Below are 20494 nucleotides of genomic sequence, written 5' to 3' on the forward strand. Positions count from 1 at the left end.
GAACTACTTAATCGTATTTGGTTTATCTTCTCTATGGAACATATTACCGCTCTCTTGAATAACACTGTACCCAAATTTCGGGAATTGTGGACACCATGGTTCAACTCGTATCAGTCTCCTGTACCTGGAACTACCTGAATAAAAAAACTTACCCTTTACCCTTGACCCCCCTCGCCCTATCCCTGGGCTACCCACCTCCCCTTCCTATGTATGTTTTTTTTTTACAAAAAAAAGACACACAATGACTACAGACACCATCTTGCCATGGCAATACTTTTGGCATTAAAAGTTGGTGGTCCTGCATGCACAATTGTACAGGAGGACGCACTTGCAGTATGATCCTACACATAGCTTAAATTGTAATTGTGATTGTAATTGTGATGTAATTGTAACTGTGACAAAAGTGCAACTTTGCTGTCATTGTTTTTTATTTATCTTGGATTCATCAGACGACTTTACCTTTGTAACATTATTGTGTAGCACCTGTTATTGCCTCCCTTTTTTCCTAATTCTCAATTTTGATGCAATTTTAAATCTCAAAATATCTTGCTGTTATAGACATACTAAGTTCGTTTATGAAAAACAAAAACAGAATGCGGTACAAAAACCATCCTTGGCTAGGTCAGTTACCTTCTTTGTGTAATGCATCTAGATTTCTGCTAATGTAGATAAGTATGTGGATCAAGATGGTGGTGTTTTTGCGAAGGAGTAAAATTTTCCTCTGGCCGATGGTATGAGTTGTTTGGAGGGAAGGCGTTCCTTGAAAACTACAGATTAAGCGCTCCAAATTTTGTGGAACAGTGGAAAAGCAAAATTTTATTTTGCAGAGATTACAACAGAGGAGTATCTTTAGGGGCAAATCTTACTTGGTTTTCGTACCAGCTCAGAGATGGGAGATTGAATCTCATCCTATACTTTTAATTGGAGTCATTTCACACCCTCCTGTTTAAAGTACACCTAGAAATAGGCATCTCAGCGATGTAAAGAAACGTTTTAAACACACAAAAGTAACACAAATAAAGGCAGGCCTAGGGGTATATTTACTAAACTGTGGGCTTGAAAAAGTGGATATGTTGCCTATAGCAACCGATCAGATTCTAGTTATCATTTATTTAGTACATTCTACAAAATGACAGCTAGATTCTGATTGGTTGCTATAGGCAACATTTCAACTTTTTCAAACCCACAGTTTAGTACATATACCCCTTAGGGGGCAGATTCAATTCAGCCTCGACTAAAGCAGCGTTAAAACTAATACCGTTAATACGGTAATTTTAAGCCTGCTTTCTGCTCACGGCTCAGAGCCGGTGTTCAAATTACTGTGTTAGCAGTAATTACGCGCACTATTACCGTAATGTCAGTAATAGTGTGCAGGCCAACTGAATCTGCCGCTTATTGTTCTTTCACTCTCCTGATTAATTTAAGCCATACATAAGACTAAACTGAGCAGTATTTTAGGGGAAAAAAATGAAAACACTTAATTCAATGAAAGGGGTGGATCCAGGGGTGGTGGTGCAGGCACCATGCACGCGTTAAGCACACAGTGCTAAAAAAGAGGAAGAAACGACTCTTGTATTATTCCTCAGAATTCTCTTGCTTTCATATTCATTTCTCTAAAAAAAAACAGACTATTGATTACTATACCAGCAAAATTGGTAAATTCACTCCATCCCATGTATTACTTGCTTTTTGTCACAGAATGTTAACACCTCACAATGATACATTTAACGTATAAGTAATTTTGCAGCGTTGTTCCTCTATGCAGGCTAGCTACTGGCAAAGCATGCTGAGGTTTGTAGTTTAACAACACCTAGAGAGCCACAGGTTGGCCAGGCCTCCTCTATGTTAACCTTCATTGTATTAATTAGAATAAATACACTGATTTACAGTAACTGTTTCCATATACTTGGATGAAAGCTACAATATAGAAATAAAAACAAGCACATGCTTCAAATATTTCCAACTAAAGGGTTTTCTTTAAAGTGGGATGCTGATACCTTGTTTGTTTCAGGTTTCACCCATCGATTACACTCCGGATTATGACACTTACTGGTCAGAAAATGGTATCCACTCCAAAAAAAATCTTCATATTTATTATTTTTTAACATTTTTCTTTTTTTTGTTAAACAAAGAGTTGTAAATGAGAAGTATTCAGAGTTGGGATAAAGTATGGGAAGGGGATAGCGCTGACACAGGGCAAAGTCAATATATTTCAGGAATTGTCCCAGGGCTGCAACATCTCCACACAGAATGATATCTTACTGTATACAGGAGACCCTGATCTGTGCAACACCCTTATCTCCACATCAGAAAAGGGTCTATCCGGTCACACAGATGACCCCCAATCTCCTTCACATGAAACAGTTGACAGATTGCCCCATGTTCTTGGTCCCAGAGAGGACAGACCACTCCCCTCTGTTGCAACTGTAATCCTGAGGTTATCATTCCTCATCCACTGTAAACTTGGGTCCCAATCACTCGCATGATCTCCTTCTGGATTTTGGGGTCCTGAGTGTTAATGTTGGCATCCCCCACCTGGCCATCTTCATAACTTTGGTAAAAGAAGGGAAACAATGATTTCACAACTGGTAACATAGGCAATCACATAAAAGAATATGAAAGGACACAAACAATATGAATAAACTAAGTAGTTGGGTTACTAGTCAAGGAAAACCAACAGATTAAAATGAGAGGCATATAGGAAAGGAAGTATTGAAAACAGTCAAAGAAATCAGAGGAAAGAAAAGATATAATTGCCATGTGCAACACACTTGGGGTTTATTTTGGAAATATGACCTTCAGTTATTTGTACTTGAAGGACAAGGAATGACTCTTAAATGTTTGTGATACACTTTAGGGATTACTAACCCTATAGCAGATTTGTTTTTCAGCAATGTGAACATAGAAATGTTAGTTCCAGTGATGACTGCAAGTCTGTTCAGTAATTTTAGAAATAACTAACCTAAAAAAACTCATACAATTCAGGACATGAATGCTACTCTTTTGTGGAGCTTGTAGTTTGCTGTACATGATGCAAGAAACCCTTATTACTGCACCTGTCAAAATTCGCTGTCTGATTCAGCAGTAGGCAAACAAGTTGTATGTTTGAATCTGATTTCGCAAAAAGGCGACTTACACAAATATTTTGCTTTCATTGCATCCAACAGTCGAGTTTCAGTTGTGAGAGGTTTTATAATTATTATTATTATTTAATTTGTCTCCACCGATTCAAAAGAGGCCAGGACAATTTTAGCATGACAGCATCTGATGCCACAGTCAGTTCTGTTAGTTATCGTGAGTTGGGTTAATGTAAACCTGATAATAATTTATTATAGGAACTCAATTTCCGCAGATTTCCCCTTGCCAATGTATCCGGGGCAGGATTACGAACAACACCGTGTGATGTTTCATGTATTAGGGAAGATAATACTCACACAAAAAAGAAGCGTGTACAGACGTGGTCAGACACTGGGCACACCCAAATATTCCCATGCTTCTGTAGATCCTTTGATGTTATTACTATGAAGAAGCACAGATAATTTTATAGTTAGTAAATATTGGACTATTGAGTATCGCTATGATAGTCTTTTAGGCAAGACTCTTTTTATCAACATATATTTATATTGCAACAGCATACCCTGCAAAACTTCACAATTAGGAAAAGAACAGACACAATTTGACTAAGACAAATATTTACGGTAATTGTTTTCTGAGCCTATTTGTGTACTGCGTGCATACATCAGTGTATACTGACACTGTACATACCTTTGCCATGTTTCAGTTGTGTGAAATGGATTTCCCAATCTTTACTTCATTATTCCCAAATAAATATCAAGGAATTGTCCCATGGTGAGTTGTACTGCAAAGTTGCAGTGTAAATAAGATACATTTTGGGGCATATTCAATTGTTGGTGTTACTGACCAAAGTAATGCGGCGCGCGCACTATTACCGTCATTACGGTAATAGTGCGCGTAAATACCGTTATTACGGTACCTTTCACGCCAATCCGGCTTAGTATTACCGTAATAAGGTTTGCCATCACTCAGTGTCTCATGCCTTAGTGATGTCACTACTTAGTGAATTGATAGGTAGCATAAATACTGGTTCAGTCCACAAAATGACTGACTCCACTTCTCTATTCTGACTAAAAATCAGCAAACTAAAAGCTGGAATATTTAGTTATTGCATATGTATAATGCAGCGCTGTATATGTTTTTTTTTTTATATATATAATTGATTTATCCTTGGGGACATGACACTATCCCTTTACAGCTGCGATTGATGATCTCATAATAAGTGTGAGTATAGTGGTTTAGCGCCAGCTGACATATTTATTCTGCTCAAAAAAGAGCAGAGCAGACCTGACCCACCACCTCCAAGGTGACAGAGGATTTTGGAGAGACCTGTTAATCCTGAAGTAATGGTGTGCACTTCTGACCAAATCAGAGCATGTCAATATGGATATCAAAGGATTGCTAACAAGTGGAACAGTGGGGAGAGTGTACCGTCTAGACAGGACTTTATAAGGGCACTCCAAATAAACTGTATCTCTAGAACTGGTGATGTTAGCGTTCAAAACTTTTTCCCACTGTAAAAGTCTGAAAAAGGCTCTAAGACTAAAGAAGCAGATAAAGACAAAAATATGGGATTGAGTCTCTTTGTCAACATATAGTGCTTAAAAGACATGGCCTAGTGAAATTCGATTTGTGGATGCAATTACGGAAACATATAATTTGGAAGTATTTCTTTTGAAGTTTTTCAGGGGTTAAGGTTAATGTCGGTAGGATACGGGCACTGGGTAAGTGAGTCTTCAGTAAACTTATTTATTTGTCAGGATCCTGGGTATACATTTCAATCTAGCTAATTATTTGAGCATGCTCCATATAACTTTTGGTTGGTATACACTCCAAGTACCTGAGCATGCTCAGTGCAGATTCTCACTCCCCCCTCAAGCTGCAACAGATTCTCTGTAATCACTGAGCTTTGTAAGTGACCATTTTACAGGCAACCAGTGAGGGGTCATTGACTGCTTTTCATTCCAGCAACCCAGCAGATCCTGTGAACTTTTGTGTTAAACCTCAGCTTTGGATCTCATTGTGTCTACCTACTGCCTGCCCTGACCTTTGGTCCTGTTTACAGATCTTGGTCGTGGGCACAGAAATTTGAGGCCTTATTCTCGTATTTTTTGGCATCCTAAAAAAACAGAGAAGATTGCACAAATGTGCTTGTGATGTGTAAGTTAGCAGTTACTAAATTTTTTCAATAAAGAAAAAAATGTATGATGCTCTGCTATATTTGATGTACAATTTCCTGCTTATTATATTCTGCTCAGATAGGTAGTTGTAGATGTAAAGTCTGGCCATAGCCCTCTAAGAAGGACATTACCTTCACACAGTGCAATGCAGTTGAGATTCCGACTCTGCAAGAAACGAGACTGGAGACATCGCGTCTAAGTGGGAGGAAATACAAGAGATAATTAAGAAAATAAATAATAAACAATTTAGAGTTGAACGTAAAGATAATTTTTAAGCATAAAAAAATAATTTTTTGTACTATCTTGCGCATAAAAAATGCATATGCCTGCGTCCATAATACGCTATTTGTGTAACTCATGTCTCCTAATGCATGACAAGACAGAACGTGGGTGGGTAGGAACGTTTCAATGTGGTTGTTTTGTGGGCATGAGCAGTACAAATTTCCAGAAGTAAAAAGACGTATGTCCAGCATCAGGCCCATTAACTCTAATACTTGGTAAAAAAAAACCAGAAAACATATGTTCATGTTTAATTTCCTTGTTATTAATTATATTATAATAAATGAGTGGTGGGAATACATGTATAAATAGCTGGTAGCCATGTTAGGACATGACTCATCCATGCCAGAGAGTGACAAATATAAAATGTGTGACATGATTTCATACTATGTTTGAAAAAATACTTATAGCTTCTCAAATTCATTCCTTTCTTCCTCAGTCAAACATTACTGTGGTCACAATACAACACCAGCCCCACCCCTGCCCTAGTCACAGAGTAATATCACAAGACACGACTGTAAAACAGATTGACTGCTTTCCTTCCATTACAAAAATTAAAATACATAATTAAGTAAAAAAAAAAAGATATACCAAAATATAAATACAATAGTAATTAAAATATTAAAATTTATTGAAAATTACTATCTATGTATTATACCATACTTGCCAACTCTCCCGGAAAGTCCGGGAGACTCCCGAAATTCCCGGGCGAGCTGGCATTTCTCCCGGATCCTGGATATCACTGAGAATCGCGTCATTTGACGCGATTCTCGGTGAATCACGCCATTTTAGAGGGCGAGGCCCCGCCCCTTCCTCCAGTCACGCCCCCTCTCCCGGAAACTTGTTTCCGGGAGTTGGCAAGTATGTATTATACTGCAAAATATAAAGATAATAAAAATTACCTCAGAGTCCTGTGACATCTATAAAAGCATTCAGTGCGCAGCTTTATGTTTTATTTGTTCACAGTGACCTCACTATACTTATATTACAGAGTAGGGAGAGTATTATAAAAGAGTACAGCTTTAATTATTATTATTAATTAGCTGGAGTAGTATTAATAATGTTTTTGGGGAGTGCAGTGGATCTAATGTTTCTTTGTTTACACAATGTGGTCACACCCCTGTTGCACCCGTTTGTCAGTTCTTTACATTTATTAAATACTTGTGGTAGAGCACAATATTTTATAGCCTCTTTCTGTTAAACTAAATTGGTGGGTGATTTTGTGTATGTGAAAAATTCTAAAGGCAGCAAAAAGCCGCTAATGGCAATCTCGGCAGAAAGGGTGTCCTTCACATGTAGATCCAGAGCTCTCCCCCATACTTGACTTATTTAAAGAAAAAATGTTTTTTATTATGCGGATGGACTGGTTGGAGACATCCCTCCAAAAAGAAAAAAAAACTTACCTGTAAATTATTTTAGACATTGGAAAGCTACATAAATACATCATCTACTTCCCCGGGAATGCTTTCGCCAAAAGATTTGGTATGAAACTAGACAATTTTTACAAAATTTCCCGACTCTGATGGTGGTGGATTTCCTTCCATTCTGGTCTCCCTGCAACTCAAGTCTCTACTTGAAATTTTTTGGATATTACTCTCCTGATTCTTGGTGTGATATACAATCTATACTATCCGACCACGGTTTTAGTTGCTATTTAATATTTATATCATTCCTGATTATAGGATAACAAACATGACATTTCATTCTGGTTGCAATGGGTAATTATGTAGTGTTATATCATCATGTTATTACTGTATTAATAAAATTATTATAGGCTTTGTTAAATTGCTGATGATCCTATTCATATGTACTTGTATTGTCTTTGTTTTAAAATAATCTGAACTTCAATAAAAAAAATTGTTTCAAAAAATTAATCTGAAAATGAGGGGACATCAGAGCTGTCTTACACGTGTCACTTGTTTGTGTTGTGTTGAAGGGGTTTTCTTATTTCATTTGATGGAGTGTGAATAGAAATGTGTATTTCTTTAAAAATGTAACTGGAAGGTGCAAGATGCAGCCTCTTATGAGTATAGGGACGAGGTTGGGTTTGTGACACATCTGATCAAGGCTTTGCAGGAAGAAAAAGGCTGTTTGACTACCCATAACCCTAGGAACGCTTCCCATAATGCACCTTCTCTCGCCAGGTCAATTATTTAATCCTGTCCTGCAAACTCAAATATTATTTTTGCTTTTAAGTCCACCATTAAGCACACTCATGCACCTAATCTGCACTTCACAACGGACAACCCTGATTTGCCCAAGAGTTCCCTTTGATCAGTGCAAACCTTTGTACTCCTGCACATGCTGCCATCTTGGCCCCCAAAATCAATGCAATTATCTTTACAAATTGGGTATATTTACACAAAAGTAGGCATTTGATGCCATAAAAGAGTATTTGTTTTGCACTTTTCACTTTTACATGTTTGTAAATGACCCTTTGGGGCCGATTCAATTCTGCCACGAATAACGCGGCGTTAGCAGTTTTACCATTAATATGGTAAAACTGTGCATAATTACCGTTAATACGGTAATTTCAACGCTGTATTTTTACTCACGGCTCCCTAAGCCGCGAGAAGAAATACAGGTTAAAGTTACCGTATTAACAGTACTGTTAATGCCGCGAGTAGCGCGGCAGAATTGAATCGGCCCCTAGGTGCCTTCAGAGCATTAGGTACTGTTCAACAGTGAACTCCTTGGTCTATTTATGCGCGGATTACACTTTCACATGCTACCTGAGGAATGGTGTTCATCCTGTTATATCTCTGCACCAGCTCATCCTTTGATGGCATCCGATGTTGCCCCTTTCCCATACCTACATGAGATAAGAAACAAGACGCTCAGAAAATTTGTACCACACATGCAGATCAAGGGACTATGTTTCAGAAACACATCAAATCATATTTCTATTGACCAGCTGAGTCCTAACTTTCTCATACAGCCTAGCTGAAAACTAAATAAAATGGAATTAATCTTAAAGCTGCTTATGCGCAAAAATATTGGAAAGATGTTTACTTTGATATAATTCCAATGGATCTCGGTAAATAATCTCCAATATCTTTATACTGCTTATTGGTACATACCTGTTATCTCTTTGCTGTAATACTTACCTGAGTATCCAAAGGATATACTGGAGATGGGACTTAGGTAGATACCTTTCCCATATGCTGCTCCATGTAACTGAGGAGAAATATCACAGAATAAGACTGCCGTCTACCCAACAGATGACTGACTAGTACACGCATAGGGAATGTTTACTCAATAACTGACTCATTCATAGATCCTCCTCTCACTGATGTGAAAACAATGAGAGTTATTTACTAACATTTTCTTAAAAAAATGTAGGGATCATCTACAGTTGCCTGGATGAATGATAATACACGATCCACATGTGTATATGTGGGAGACTGGTAAAAAAGCCCTGCTGGAGAGCCAAAATAAAAATATATTAAAACCCACTCAAAACAAGAGTGGCCGCAGTGCCTTCCTATAGAGTTTAGTGTAGACAAATCTCGCAGAGGTAGGAGATATATTACTGTTAGCTTTACCAATTTCAATAAAAATACATTTCTCAGTGTCTGTTTGGGGCCTAGGAACCTGATTTAGAGTTATGAGTAAATCCAGGTAGAAGTTGCAGACAGATTTAGAACTGATAAGGGATGCATCTTAGCTGAACTCTGAATCTGCCTAGTATGTGTGTGCTACATACAGAAGCAGACAGTATAATCCCTGCATGTGTGAAAAAGCTGCCTGAAGATACGTTTTGCAATCTTGGGAAGATAGACTGGATTGACTGGTTTCTGGAGTGTACAGCCCTAAGCAGACTGTGCACGCTCTGTTATTTCTGGCAATATGTCAACCCTGTAGTCACACTGTATATTATTTGTAAACTTCCTATATCTGTCTGGTTACTTTTTCTGACAGGGGGACTCTGTTCCTTTCAATATTTCAGAGTATAACTGTGCCAACTGGGATGATCTATTAAGGCATTCACTGTTATACTTGATAATACCATTACTGTTTTGGAGCTCTAAGCCTTTATATTATAGCACATCAGATTGGCTTTATGATTACTTTTCAATTTGTTTGTTGTTATTCGTTTATAAGTGTGTCTGTTTTTGTTTATTTATGTAAACCTGTTCAATAAATATTCATGATTTAAAAATTAATAAGAAGTTCCCTAGTATTTGTGTGCTATGTACAAAAGCAGTGTTTTCCCTGCATATGTAAATATAGAGCTGTCTAATGTTTGTGTACTACATATAAAAACAGAATTTTTACTGCTTGCATTGTTTATCCTGGTGCAAATTAACACCATTCATTTTGATTTACTGCTAACTCTGAACAAGGCCCTAAATCACAAGAGTGAATTGCATCTGTTTAACTGTCATGACCTTACCTGCAGTTTGGTGTATGATGCGTTTACCAGCCCATTCCGCAAAATAGAGTGCCAGTTCTCAATATGAGAGCCGCTGGGTGGAAAAAACACAGCTGCAGTTACCCACCCAGAGGGGGACATTATACATAAGTTACAGAGATTTTACTTTTTTTCTCATCCTTCCAAATCTGAGTCACCTCTTTCTCCCAGTATAACATCCGCTCATTTCTGATTCACAACCATTTTCATGTATAACACCTCTAGTATCCTATCTTCTCACACTTTCACTCACTTCCAATGGTGTAATCCAAAACACTGCCTGGGCTATACTGGTCGCAAAGGTCAACATAATGCAGAGAGCAAAAGGACTTGCAGGAAATTAGTGAGAATGGTCATACAAAATATTGGGTGTGGCTATGCTAATTATTAGGTGTGGTTTATTTGATGGCAAGACTAATGACAATGAACATGAACAAATGTTCATAATGTGAATAACATTAATTTATAAGCAGGAATTGAGAATAGAGTGTTGTCATATTTACCAGCATACAGAACAAGTCACATTGCACTATGTCAGACTTAGACAACCTGTGGCTCTCCAGGTGTTGGGGAAACTACAAGTCCCAGCATACCCTGCCAGCTATTGGCTGGTAAAGCATGCTGGGGTTTGTAGTATCACAATACCTGGAGAGCCACATGCAGCTGTCAATATACACAGAAAAGGAACAAGGGCCAGACCTAGAGAATGTGGGTTTCTCTTTATCTTAGTTTAGTAACTTGCCCTGGCAGTGCTGGGGAAAGTAATAAAGTGGTCCTGGCCCAATTACACCACTGCTCACATCTTCCAATCTCTCACTATGCTCACATTCTCAATTCTGTTTTGCATTGCAATATTTCTTACTTTTCCTTATTTCTTCCCAACCCCTGTCTACCCCATGATATACCCCATGATATAATGCCTATTCTTTCTGCTCTCTTCAGCACACCATGCTCTTAGTCCTGCTCATAAGCTATATCTCCTTTTATAAACACTTGGAGGTAAATTTACTAAACCTTCTAAAAGTGAAAAGTGCAGGTATTGCCCACAGCAATCAATCAGATTCTAGCTATCATTTTCTAGAATGTATTAAGTAAATGATACAGAGAAACTGATTGGTTGCTATGTGCAACACCTCTACTTTTCCTTTTTGTAATTTTTAATTAATCTACCCCTTGTCTCCTCTTCACCAACTTAACATGTACCCTGTTCTTTTATATATGTCTTGATCAAGTGACTGATCTGTTATCTTCCAGTCTTCTGTCCCACTTGATTACTCTTTATGTATTTTATTCTTTAATTCAACTCCCACACTCTACTGAGTCATCTTCTACAGTCACCAATGCACTTTTCTTTAGTTGTCTGTAAATATTCTCATTCAACAATTATTACCTCTTCCTGCTGCAGATTTTTATATCACTCATGAATGACTCTTTTACATTTACCTGTAATGCTCTCCATATCTCCATTTTCTCTTTACATACCATTCTTCAGAACCCCATTGCTAACCACTTCCTCAACCACATCCAACCAAACCCCTAAATCTGTTGTTACCACCCTTCCCAGCCTGTCTCTCACTGAAAGGCAAATGTGCTTCCGTAGAGTTTCTTGGCAGTTCGAAATCGGGCCTCCTTGGCTGGGGGGCTACTGAGCAGCAAAAACTGATGAGAGGTGTGCATGAACTTCAGCTGCTACCACAGGATTCAGGCAGAGAGAATGGATGTGAGAGGAAGGAGATAAGATAGATAGGGGTATATGGAGTGGTGTATATAAAAAGAATGGCAATGAAGGATTATGGAGAGTAGAGGAAGAAGGTCAATACAGTGAACATACAGATAACAGGATCAGTTCAATGATAATCAGCAAAATTAGGGAAAACAGAGAATGGTAAGAACAGATGAGGAACACATGTAGGACATCCGAACAGACACAGACAGGAAGGCAGTTTAATTGTGCAGTGTCAGTGTGTAATAAAAATGAAAAAAATATATAGTATAAAAGATATGGTGGGATATGAAAAAAAGAAGAAAGCAAGAGAAAGGGGAGAGAGAGAAGAGAGGAAAAATCCATGCAGCATATTAATCCTGTAAAACACTGTATATCATAGTAAACATTCACAATTACTTTCAGAGAACTCCAGTTTTACTGTGTAAACGTTTTTACAACTCTCTATCCCCTGTACATTGCATCCTGTTGTGCATTATAACAAACATCTTAAATCTCTTTTTGTCACCCTCTTCCCAAATTCATCTTCTTTATATTGTATCATAGTAACTGTAATCACTGTCATTCTAACTGCTGTATTCTCCTGGTAAACGATATACAGCAGCTGATTATTACACGGTACTTATTAAGTCCCCATATTTTTAGATAAAGCCTGCGCGACACATGTCTGGAATAAGCTTCCATAAGACTATATTGGATTGTTGATTTTTGATCCATAATAGGAGTGTATGACCATGAAGGCAGGATATCTCACTGAAAGCAGATCTACTAGCTCACTTCTTTTAACTACATATTAGCTCCTTTATCTACACTAGAACATCTCTGATTCATACAGCATGTGGATTAATGTGATAAAGTACTTACCCTGCTCAGGGGCAATTTTACTATGTGGGATCTGTTACTGGAGATGATCCTGCAATGACAAACATAAATGTATGATGGCAGACACATACCTGTATATTGGCAGAATAGATACATGTAAATGTCTTTACTATTGTACTTTAGAGATAACACACAGAAATATTGCTAATTGAATAGCGATATGGACAATGCCTGTTATGTTTCTGTCAATACCTAGTAGATGTCAAATAATGCACTGTCCCTGTATTTTCTTGGCAAATTAAAGGCACTAGGAAGAGGGCAGGAAATTCATAGTAAAGTATATAAAAACTGAACAGTGGCCACAAATAATATCTCTGCTGTAGTAGTTGATCATACAGAACTGCACCATTCATAAAGAGTTATGCAATCGAAGTGGGTTAACAGCAAAATAGCAAATAGGCATCTGGGCAGTACCATTGTAGAAGGGGGTGGGCCAATGGGTCAAGGCGGTCCATCTGTTTCTTGATTTCCAGGTACGACCCCTAGAAAATACAATCTCATTATTAGCATCTCATTACTTGTCCCACCTGGCCAATTAAAATGCCACCCCTTTTCGGTTACCTGGGTCATCTCCCGGATTGACATGACACTGTCTAAGGCTTTCTGGAGACGTTCATAGTTCTTCTTCTGCAGTGAACACATGATATAATCAGGAAATACAATCCATTATAGAGTACATATTTTTGTGCAGTAGTACTGACACTCTGAGGCATGTAAATCTTGTCTGGTAGATCTGGCATAGCTCACCATCTATAAATCTTTTGGGGCTAGATACAGTTATTGACGTAACTTGGTATGGGTGGATGATAACGTTGTACCAAATAGGTGAAGAATAGAATGTCCCCAACAGTCTATTTGTTTCAGAATTGCTTGATTGAACATACTGCTCTCAGCCAGAAGTAACACAACTTGTATCTTAATAAAGACAGACAGAGTAGTGCTGTAGTAATAGGCTGCATTAGCAGACAAGGTGCAGCCCCCAGATCCACCACAAAAAATGACTCCCACTGATGTTGCTCATGTGTCTAACCCATCTACACTAGACATAGGGTTATTTTAAATACTGGGTATTTAATGGTTGTTTGGCATACACAAGTCATGTGTGTATGTGTTATATTTAGTGTCATTCAGCTCTAGAGTTTCTTCTATATTCAACTTTTTACATGCCTGAATAAAGTTAGCAATCTTCTGGGAAAGTATGAACATTCAAAAGTATCACTGAGATTTCAAAAACTCATTTACTGGCATAACCATGCCCATTGTGCTCCTGAGAAATATCATTCAACATCATCATCATCAAGCTTTCACTACATTGACACGGAATGATCACATGATGTGGCCAAGCCAGCAGCTTTTCGTTCTCACTTCACATTTACTACTGCCAACTTCAGCATATTCTACCCTTGTCCAAAAAAGTTTAATATTATACAAGATTCACCCTCAAGGCCATACCCCATACCGCAGGGTTCCCAACAGTCTAGGACAGCCACCATCAGGGGGGTTCAGGGAGTACAGCAGTGGGGCCCAACAGCAGAGTGTGGCCCCCAACAGCCCTGGGCCCAAACAAGTTTATTAGGGACAGGGGCTTCAACAGTAAATTAAGGGAGGTAGCATGTCTGCCTCCACTTCCAAGATGTGGGGGCCCCACAGCTGCCGCTATTTGCTCCAGGTGCTGGGCTCCCAGACAGAGATTAATTAATAACATAACAGCGCTGTCAATAGAGAGGAGCTGAAAGCAGACAGCAAGAAGATGCAGAGAGATAAGTAAACTACTGCAGAGGTTAGATGGAACCAGGGATGGGGGTGACTACTGAAGAGAATGGGGGGGAAAGCAAATGTTGGGTAGAGAATAAATTAAAAATGAAAGTGGGTTGAGAGAAAAAAGGAGGGGGGCCCTGCCTGTTACATTTGCAATTCCTAGTGGCAGCCCTGCTCGTCCTCAAGTCCCCCCTAACAGTCAGGTTTAAAGGATATCAGTGCTTGAATACAGTTGATTTGATTAGTGCCTAAATAAATTTGATTTAACCACCTGTGCACAAACATGGATATCCTCAAAACCTGAAATGTAAAGGGGGCCTGAGGACTGGACTTGGGAAACACCAGTCTAGGAACTGGAAAATGGCTGTTGTGGTGGATGGCTAATGGGAAGAATGACTTAGCACTAGTTGAACCGGACATAAGACACTTTCTAGAAGTACACTGTCAAAATGTATTATTATTTAAAGGTAGGCTTTCATTATCGTTCTTTGTATTGAGTTGAAATTGGAGTACTATATATAATACCACAAGGGGTCATTCACACAGGCATTGCACTATGCACTGAATGTTAACATTTCTGACCACCAAAGCCAATGTCAAAACTGACGTGAGAATGCTTGTCAGAAAGTGTGTGCTCAGGCCCAGTTGCTTTAGGTTTATTTAATAGTTAAATATAACATGTATGTACAGGATATTAGGTGACAATAGAGCAAAGCACACAAATGTATTAGGTTTTAAAACTGAGGATGTTATGTGTTAAGAGAAAGTAGAAGCATATGTTAATGCTTTGAAATATCAACACCGGTTGCAGAATAGTAAATTTCAGGTGAACATATATTGTGAGCCAAGATTTACTAAAGCCTTACATTATTCATAATACTGTAGTAAATACCTTCACATCGGTGATTATATAGTAGAATACATTGACAAAATATCACTGCAACTAATATAATTAAAATAGTCAAATTAGCGTTAGAAAAAAATCATCAATTTGGTATTTCAATTTAACAACATACAGCTTCCAATCATATTAATAAACACAGATGTATGGAACACTAAATGAAAACAGAGTACATTTTCCTTTAATTTAACAGGATTTGTGTGCTTTTATTAACATGTAACTCACTGTGTTCAGTACAGTAAGGGCATCTTACATGTCAAGGTTAAATGAAGGATTACCATGTTATTATGCTGACATCCTATAGCTTATTATAGCTACAAACTAACTGCTGTAATGCAGTCAGGAACACTTTAAGACCTTCAGTGGTTCCCAAACTTTTGCAGTTCGTGGCACCCTTAGAGTCTCCAAATTTTTTCAAGGCACCCCTCCAAAATAATTATTGAGCAGTCCTGTTTTAGAAGTAGTTGGGTCAAAAAATTGTAATAAGTATTTAGGTCAGGACAGAAATACTTATTTAGTTGTATGCAAAAATGCCCCCTCTGCATCCAGACACTCTGCATCCAGACACTCTGCATCCAGACACACTGCCCCCTCTGCATCCAGACACACTGCCCCCTCTGCCCTCTGTCACGCTGTCCCCCCTCCTCTGCTCTGTCACACTGTCCCCCCTCCTCTGCACTCTCTCACAATGTCCCCTCCTCTGCCCTCTCTCACAATGTCCCCTCCTCTGCACTCTCACACGCTGTCCCCTCCTCTGCCCTCTCACGCTGTGTCCCCCTCCTCTGTCCCGCTGTGCCCCACTGTGCCCCACTGTGCCCCTCCTCTGCTCTCTGTCCCCTTCTCTGCCCTGCTGTCCCCATCCTCTGCTCTCTGTCCCCATCCTCTGCCCCTTTGTCCCCCTCCTCTGCCCTGCTGTCACCATCCTCTGCTCTCTGTCCCCTTCCTCTGCCCCGCTGTCACCATCCTCTGCTCTCCTCCTCTGTCCCGCTGTCACCATCCTCTGTCCCACTGTCACCATCCTCTGCTCTCCTCCTCTGTCCCGCTGTAACCATCCTGTCACCAACCTCTGTCCCACTGTCACCATCCTCTGCTCTCCACCTCTGTCCCGCTGTCACCATCCTCTGTCCCCCTCCTCTGTCCCACTGTCACCATCCTCTGCTCTCCTCCTCTGTCCCCCTGTCACCATCCTGTCACTAACCTCTGTCACCATCCTCTGCTCTCCTCCTCTGTCCCGCTGTAACCATCCTGTCACCAACCTCTGTCCCACTGTCACCATCCTCTGCTCTCCACCTCTGTCCCGCTGTCACCATCCTCTGTCCCCCTCCTCTGTCACCATCCTCTGCTCTCCTCCTCTGTCCCCCTGTCACCATCCTGTCACTAACCTCTGTCACCATCCTCTGCTCTCCTCCTCTGTCCCGCTGTCACCATCCTTTGTCCCGCTGTCACCATCCTGTCACCAACCTCTGTCCCGCTGTCACCATCCTCTGCTCTCCTCCTCTGTCCCGCTGTCACCATCCTGTCACCAACCTCTGTCCCGCTGTCACCATCCTCTGTCCCCCTCCTCTGTCCCGCTGTCACGATCCTGTCACCAACCTCTGTCCCGCTGTCACCATCCTCTGCTCTTTTCCTCTGTCCCGCTGTCACTATCCTGTCACCAACCTCTGTCCCGCTGTCACCATCCTCTGCTCTCCTCCTCTGTCACCAACCTCTGTCCCGCTGTCACCATCCTGTCACCAACCACTGTCCCGCTGTCACCATCCTCTGTCCCGCTGTCACCATCCTGTCACCAACCTCTGTCCCGCTGTCACCATCCTCTGCTCTCCTCCTCTGTCCCGCTGTCACCAACCTCTGTCCTGCTGTCACCATCCTCTGCTCTCCTCCTCTGTCACCATCCTGTCACCATCCTCTGTCCCCCTCCTCTGTCCCGCTGTCACCATCCTCTGTCCCCCTCCTCTGTCCCGCTGTCACCATCCTCTGTCCCCCCTCCTCTGCCACGAACTCCCTCTCAGTCTGCCCCGCGCCAGCCATAAAAAAAAACAAAAAACACAGAAACTTACCAATCCGCCGGGCGCCGGGACCCAGCAACCTCCTCTCTCCTGCAGCTTGTTACTGACGTCGATATTCAGTGACAGCTGCAGGAGAGAGGAGGCTGCTGGGTCCCGGCGCCCAGCGGATTTGTAAGTTTCTGTGTTTTGGGGTTTTTTTATGTCTGGCTCGCGGCACCCCAGTGACAGCGCCGCGGCACCCCTGGGAGCCGTGGCGCACAGTTTGGGAACCGCCGCCTTAGAGGGTTAATGACAAAGATCACTAATGGCCCCACTGCAAAACACAAAGGGATACCACAAATACAATGTACACAGTTTTCATGAGAGAAAAACATTTCCATTGGTACAAGTTAGACTGTGTGAGGGGTTATTACATTTTAGAAGTATGATTTTGTAGCATTAGGTGATAATGGACAACATCCTTGAACTCTACTTCAGAATTAGGTTTCTGTGTATTCTTGGCTTATTTTTGGTCAGAGACCACCAAGGATAACATTGAGAGTATTTCATTTCTTTCCTTTATTACATTTTAACTTTACTTTTTATATGAAAGAGGAAACTCTCCTCATTAAAATGTGTTGTTATTATTTAAAGATCAAATTACCATTACAAAGGGGTACCAGGGATCTAAGATAGAAACAAGTTCAGACTCCATTGCTAGGAAGTGATGGATTAATTTGTCTTCTGATAAATCCACTCTCACTCCCACCTCACAGCCCCAATTTTTGTTCATGTCTCTGTTCCAAACTAGTGCAGAAAAAGAGCAGCCATTTTGTGTCATTGGCCTGTTATCTATGAAGTATTATGTGAATATTACATGAATACAGAAACATAATAGCCGTATTTCTTTAATACTACCTACAACCGTATGTAGAATGTTCTGAAATGCCTCCAACAGTATCTCTAGAAAGCATGATCATAATTCAGTGATGTCTGCCTCTTGGATGGACCAGCCGGGTAACAACTATAGGTGGCCCCCATTGTACACCCCCATTCCCCCCAGAAAAAGCATAAACTCTGGTATTAAAATACTCTATGGTGTAAATAGTTTCTTCACACTTACTTAGATTTTAACTGTTGTGTCTTGATATTGTATCTGTAACAACCTTTGTACCATGGCACCTAATTATCTGTTGTTTTTTACCTTCTTTGTTCCATGTTTAACACCAATAAAAAAAGTTTATTTAAAAGAAAAAAAAAAGCATAGGGGGAAATGGAGCAAAAAAGTTCAGATGCTTAGACTTATTTAGACATTGTTTAAACTTTGCATCACTATGTGTAGAAGTTGGTTAAATCTCATTACCTTAGGGTTAAAGGCCAGTGTTTTCGGGTCATTGGGATCCACTACCGAAGGGTATGGCTCAAATATAATACTTTTCCTTGGTGACTCCAGGGCAGCTCGACACATTGCAACTAGCAAACCCACTACCTGCAAAGGACATAAAAGGGTGGTTTACATGCAGGACTTCATAATGACACATAAGGAGACTTTGTGAGGCGTATCATTACCTCCGCTCCCGTGGCCACTTCTTCAGCAGCCCCAGACATCACTCCCAGAGTGTAAAACGAGAAGACACAGAGCTCTCTAGTACACACTGCTGGCTGCAGGAGGCATAATGACATGAAATGGAAATGGGAAAGGAGGAAGCAACAAATATTAAGAATATGAGATGCTGAATTTTTATGTATCAAGTTTTCAACAGAAATGCTAATGTCATAGGCCAACCTTGAGCATGGATGCGTTCTGGAAGACATGCTGTTCATCACATACTACACAATACTCATTTAGAGTGGGGATCCGCTGCTCTGCATACTTCATTATCTGTGGAAGGGAGAAAAACTAAGGAATCCAACCATAGAGTAAAACCAGGAATTGTGCAAAATAGATATGTAGGAGAAGGCTGGGGTGGGAAAAAGAATATAAAAGCGAGTGATCAGAGGAAATCAAAACTATAAAATGAGAGAAAGGAAAACAATACAAAATGATTTACAAAATTTCAATTTGTAGACAACTCACCTGCACTAAAAAGCCATACTCCAGAGTAGGTACTGTCTTACAGTGGCCACTGACCTGCAGAGAGCGAACGGATGAATGTGAAAATCAATAGACAAATATGCATGTCTGTGTAATGTCCTGCCTCCTGGCAATGTCACAATCTTGACCCAGGAGTTTTTTTCATTAGTCTCATTGTCCTGATATTTTAGAAGCTGTCTGTTTTACTTGCTGACTCTTAGCTACATACCCATAGAAGCTGTCTGACTTACTGTCCTTTCAACTAATACTCTTTGAAGCTGTCCGCTATACTTGCTGTTGCAGCCTAATTATTTCTCAAGTTTCTAGTTACACCAATCAGTCACAACTTTAAAACCACCTGCCCATTATTGTGCAGACCCTCCTTTTGCCAAAACAGTTCTGACCCATCGAGGCACAGACTCCACAAGACCTCTGAAGGTGCCCTGAGGTAGCTGGCACCAAGACATTAGCAGAAGATGCTTTAAGTCCTGTATGTTGAGAGGAGGGGCCTCCCTGGCTCGGCTTTGTTTTACCTGCACATCCCACAGATGTTTGATCAGATTGAGATCTCAGGAATTTGGAGGTCAAGTCAACACCTTGAACTCTTGGTCATGTTCCTCAAACCTTTCCTGAACAATTTTTGCAGTGTGGCATGATGCATTATCTAGCTGAAACAGGTCACTGCCATCAGGGAATAATGTTACCATGAAGAGGTGTTCTTAGTCTGTAATAATATTTATGTAGACGGTAAATGTCAAAGTAACATCCACTTGAATGCCAGGAACCAAGGTTTCACAACAGAACATCGCCCAGAGCATCACACTGTCTCCGTTGACTTGCCTTCTTCCCATAGTGCATCCTGGTGCCATTATTTCCTCCACATGATATAAAAGAAAATGGGATTCATCAGACCAGGCCACCTTCTTCCATTGCTTCATGGTTCAGTTCTGGCACTCATGTGCCTATTGCAGGCGCTTTCGGCAGTGAACAGGGGTCAACATGGGCACTCTCACTGTTCTGCAGTTATGCAGACCCATATGCAGGAAGGTGCGATGCACTGTGTGTTCTGACTCCTTTGTATCATAGCTACCATTAACTTTGTCAGCAAATTGTGTTGCAGTAGGGATTGGACCAGACAGGCTAGCCTTTGCTACCCACGCGCATCAATGAGCCTTGGGCACCCATGACCCTGTTGCCGGTTCACCGGTTGTCCATCCATGGAC

At 40.4% G+C, this 20494-nt stretch overlaps 1 protein-coding gene across 2 annotated transcripts in view; it reads right to left on the bottom strand.

Moving 5' to 3' along the window:
• Window positions 1-2078: 2078 nt before the first annotated feature.
• PARP6 (poly(ADP-ribose) polymerase family member 6) overlaps window positions 2079-20494 on the bottom strand; it is a 45337-nt gene continuing 26921 nt past the window's right edge. Inside the window, exons 10-23 of one of the 2 annotated variants that reach the window (XM_075208335.1) lie at window positions 19275-19328; window positions 18984-19079; window positions 18767-18859; window positions 18561-18686; window positions 13115-13180; window positions 12968-13035; window positions 12536-12584; window positions 11525-11634; window positions 9931-10003; window positions 8642-8711; window positions 8267-8346; window positions 5387-5450; window positions 3435-3519; window positions 2079-2551 (exon numbers count right to left, since the gene is read on the bottom strand). In XM_075208335.1, the coding sequence (XP_075064436.1) occupies window positions 2449-2551; window positions 3435-3519; window positions 5387-5450; window positions 8267-8346; window positions 8642-8711; window positions 9931-10003; window positions 11525-11634; window positions 12536-12584; window positions 12968-13035; window positions 13115-13180; window positions 18561-18686; window positions 18767-18859; window positions 18984-19079; window positions 19275-19328 (1137 nt within the window). In that variant the 3' untranslated portion in view covers window positions 2079-2448. Of the gene's footprint in view, window positions 2552-3434; window positions 3520-5386; window positions 5451-8266; window positions 8347-8641; window positions 8712-9930; window positions 10004-11524; window positions 11638-12535; window positions 12585-12967; window positions 13036-13114; window positions 13181-18560; window positions 18687-18766; window positions 18860-18983; window positions 19080-19274; window positions 19329-20494 lie in introns of both variants that reach the window. The other variant, XM_075208334.1, reaches the window with a different exon arrangement.

The sequence above is a fragment of the Mixophyes fleayi genome, chromosome 4, assembly GCF_038048845.1.
Source record: "Mixophyes fleayi isolate aMixFle1 chromosome 4, aMixFle1.hap1, whole genome shotgun sequence".
Taxonomy (NCBI): Eukaryota; Metazoa; Chordata; class Amphibia; order Anura; family Limnodynastidae; genus Mixophyes; species Mixophyes fleayi.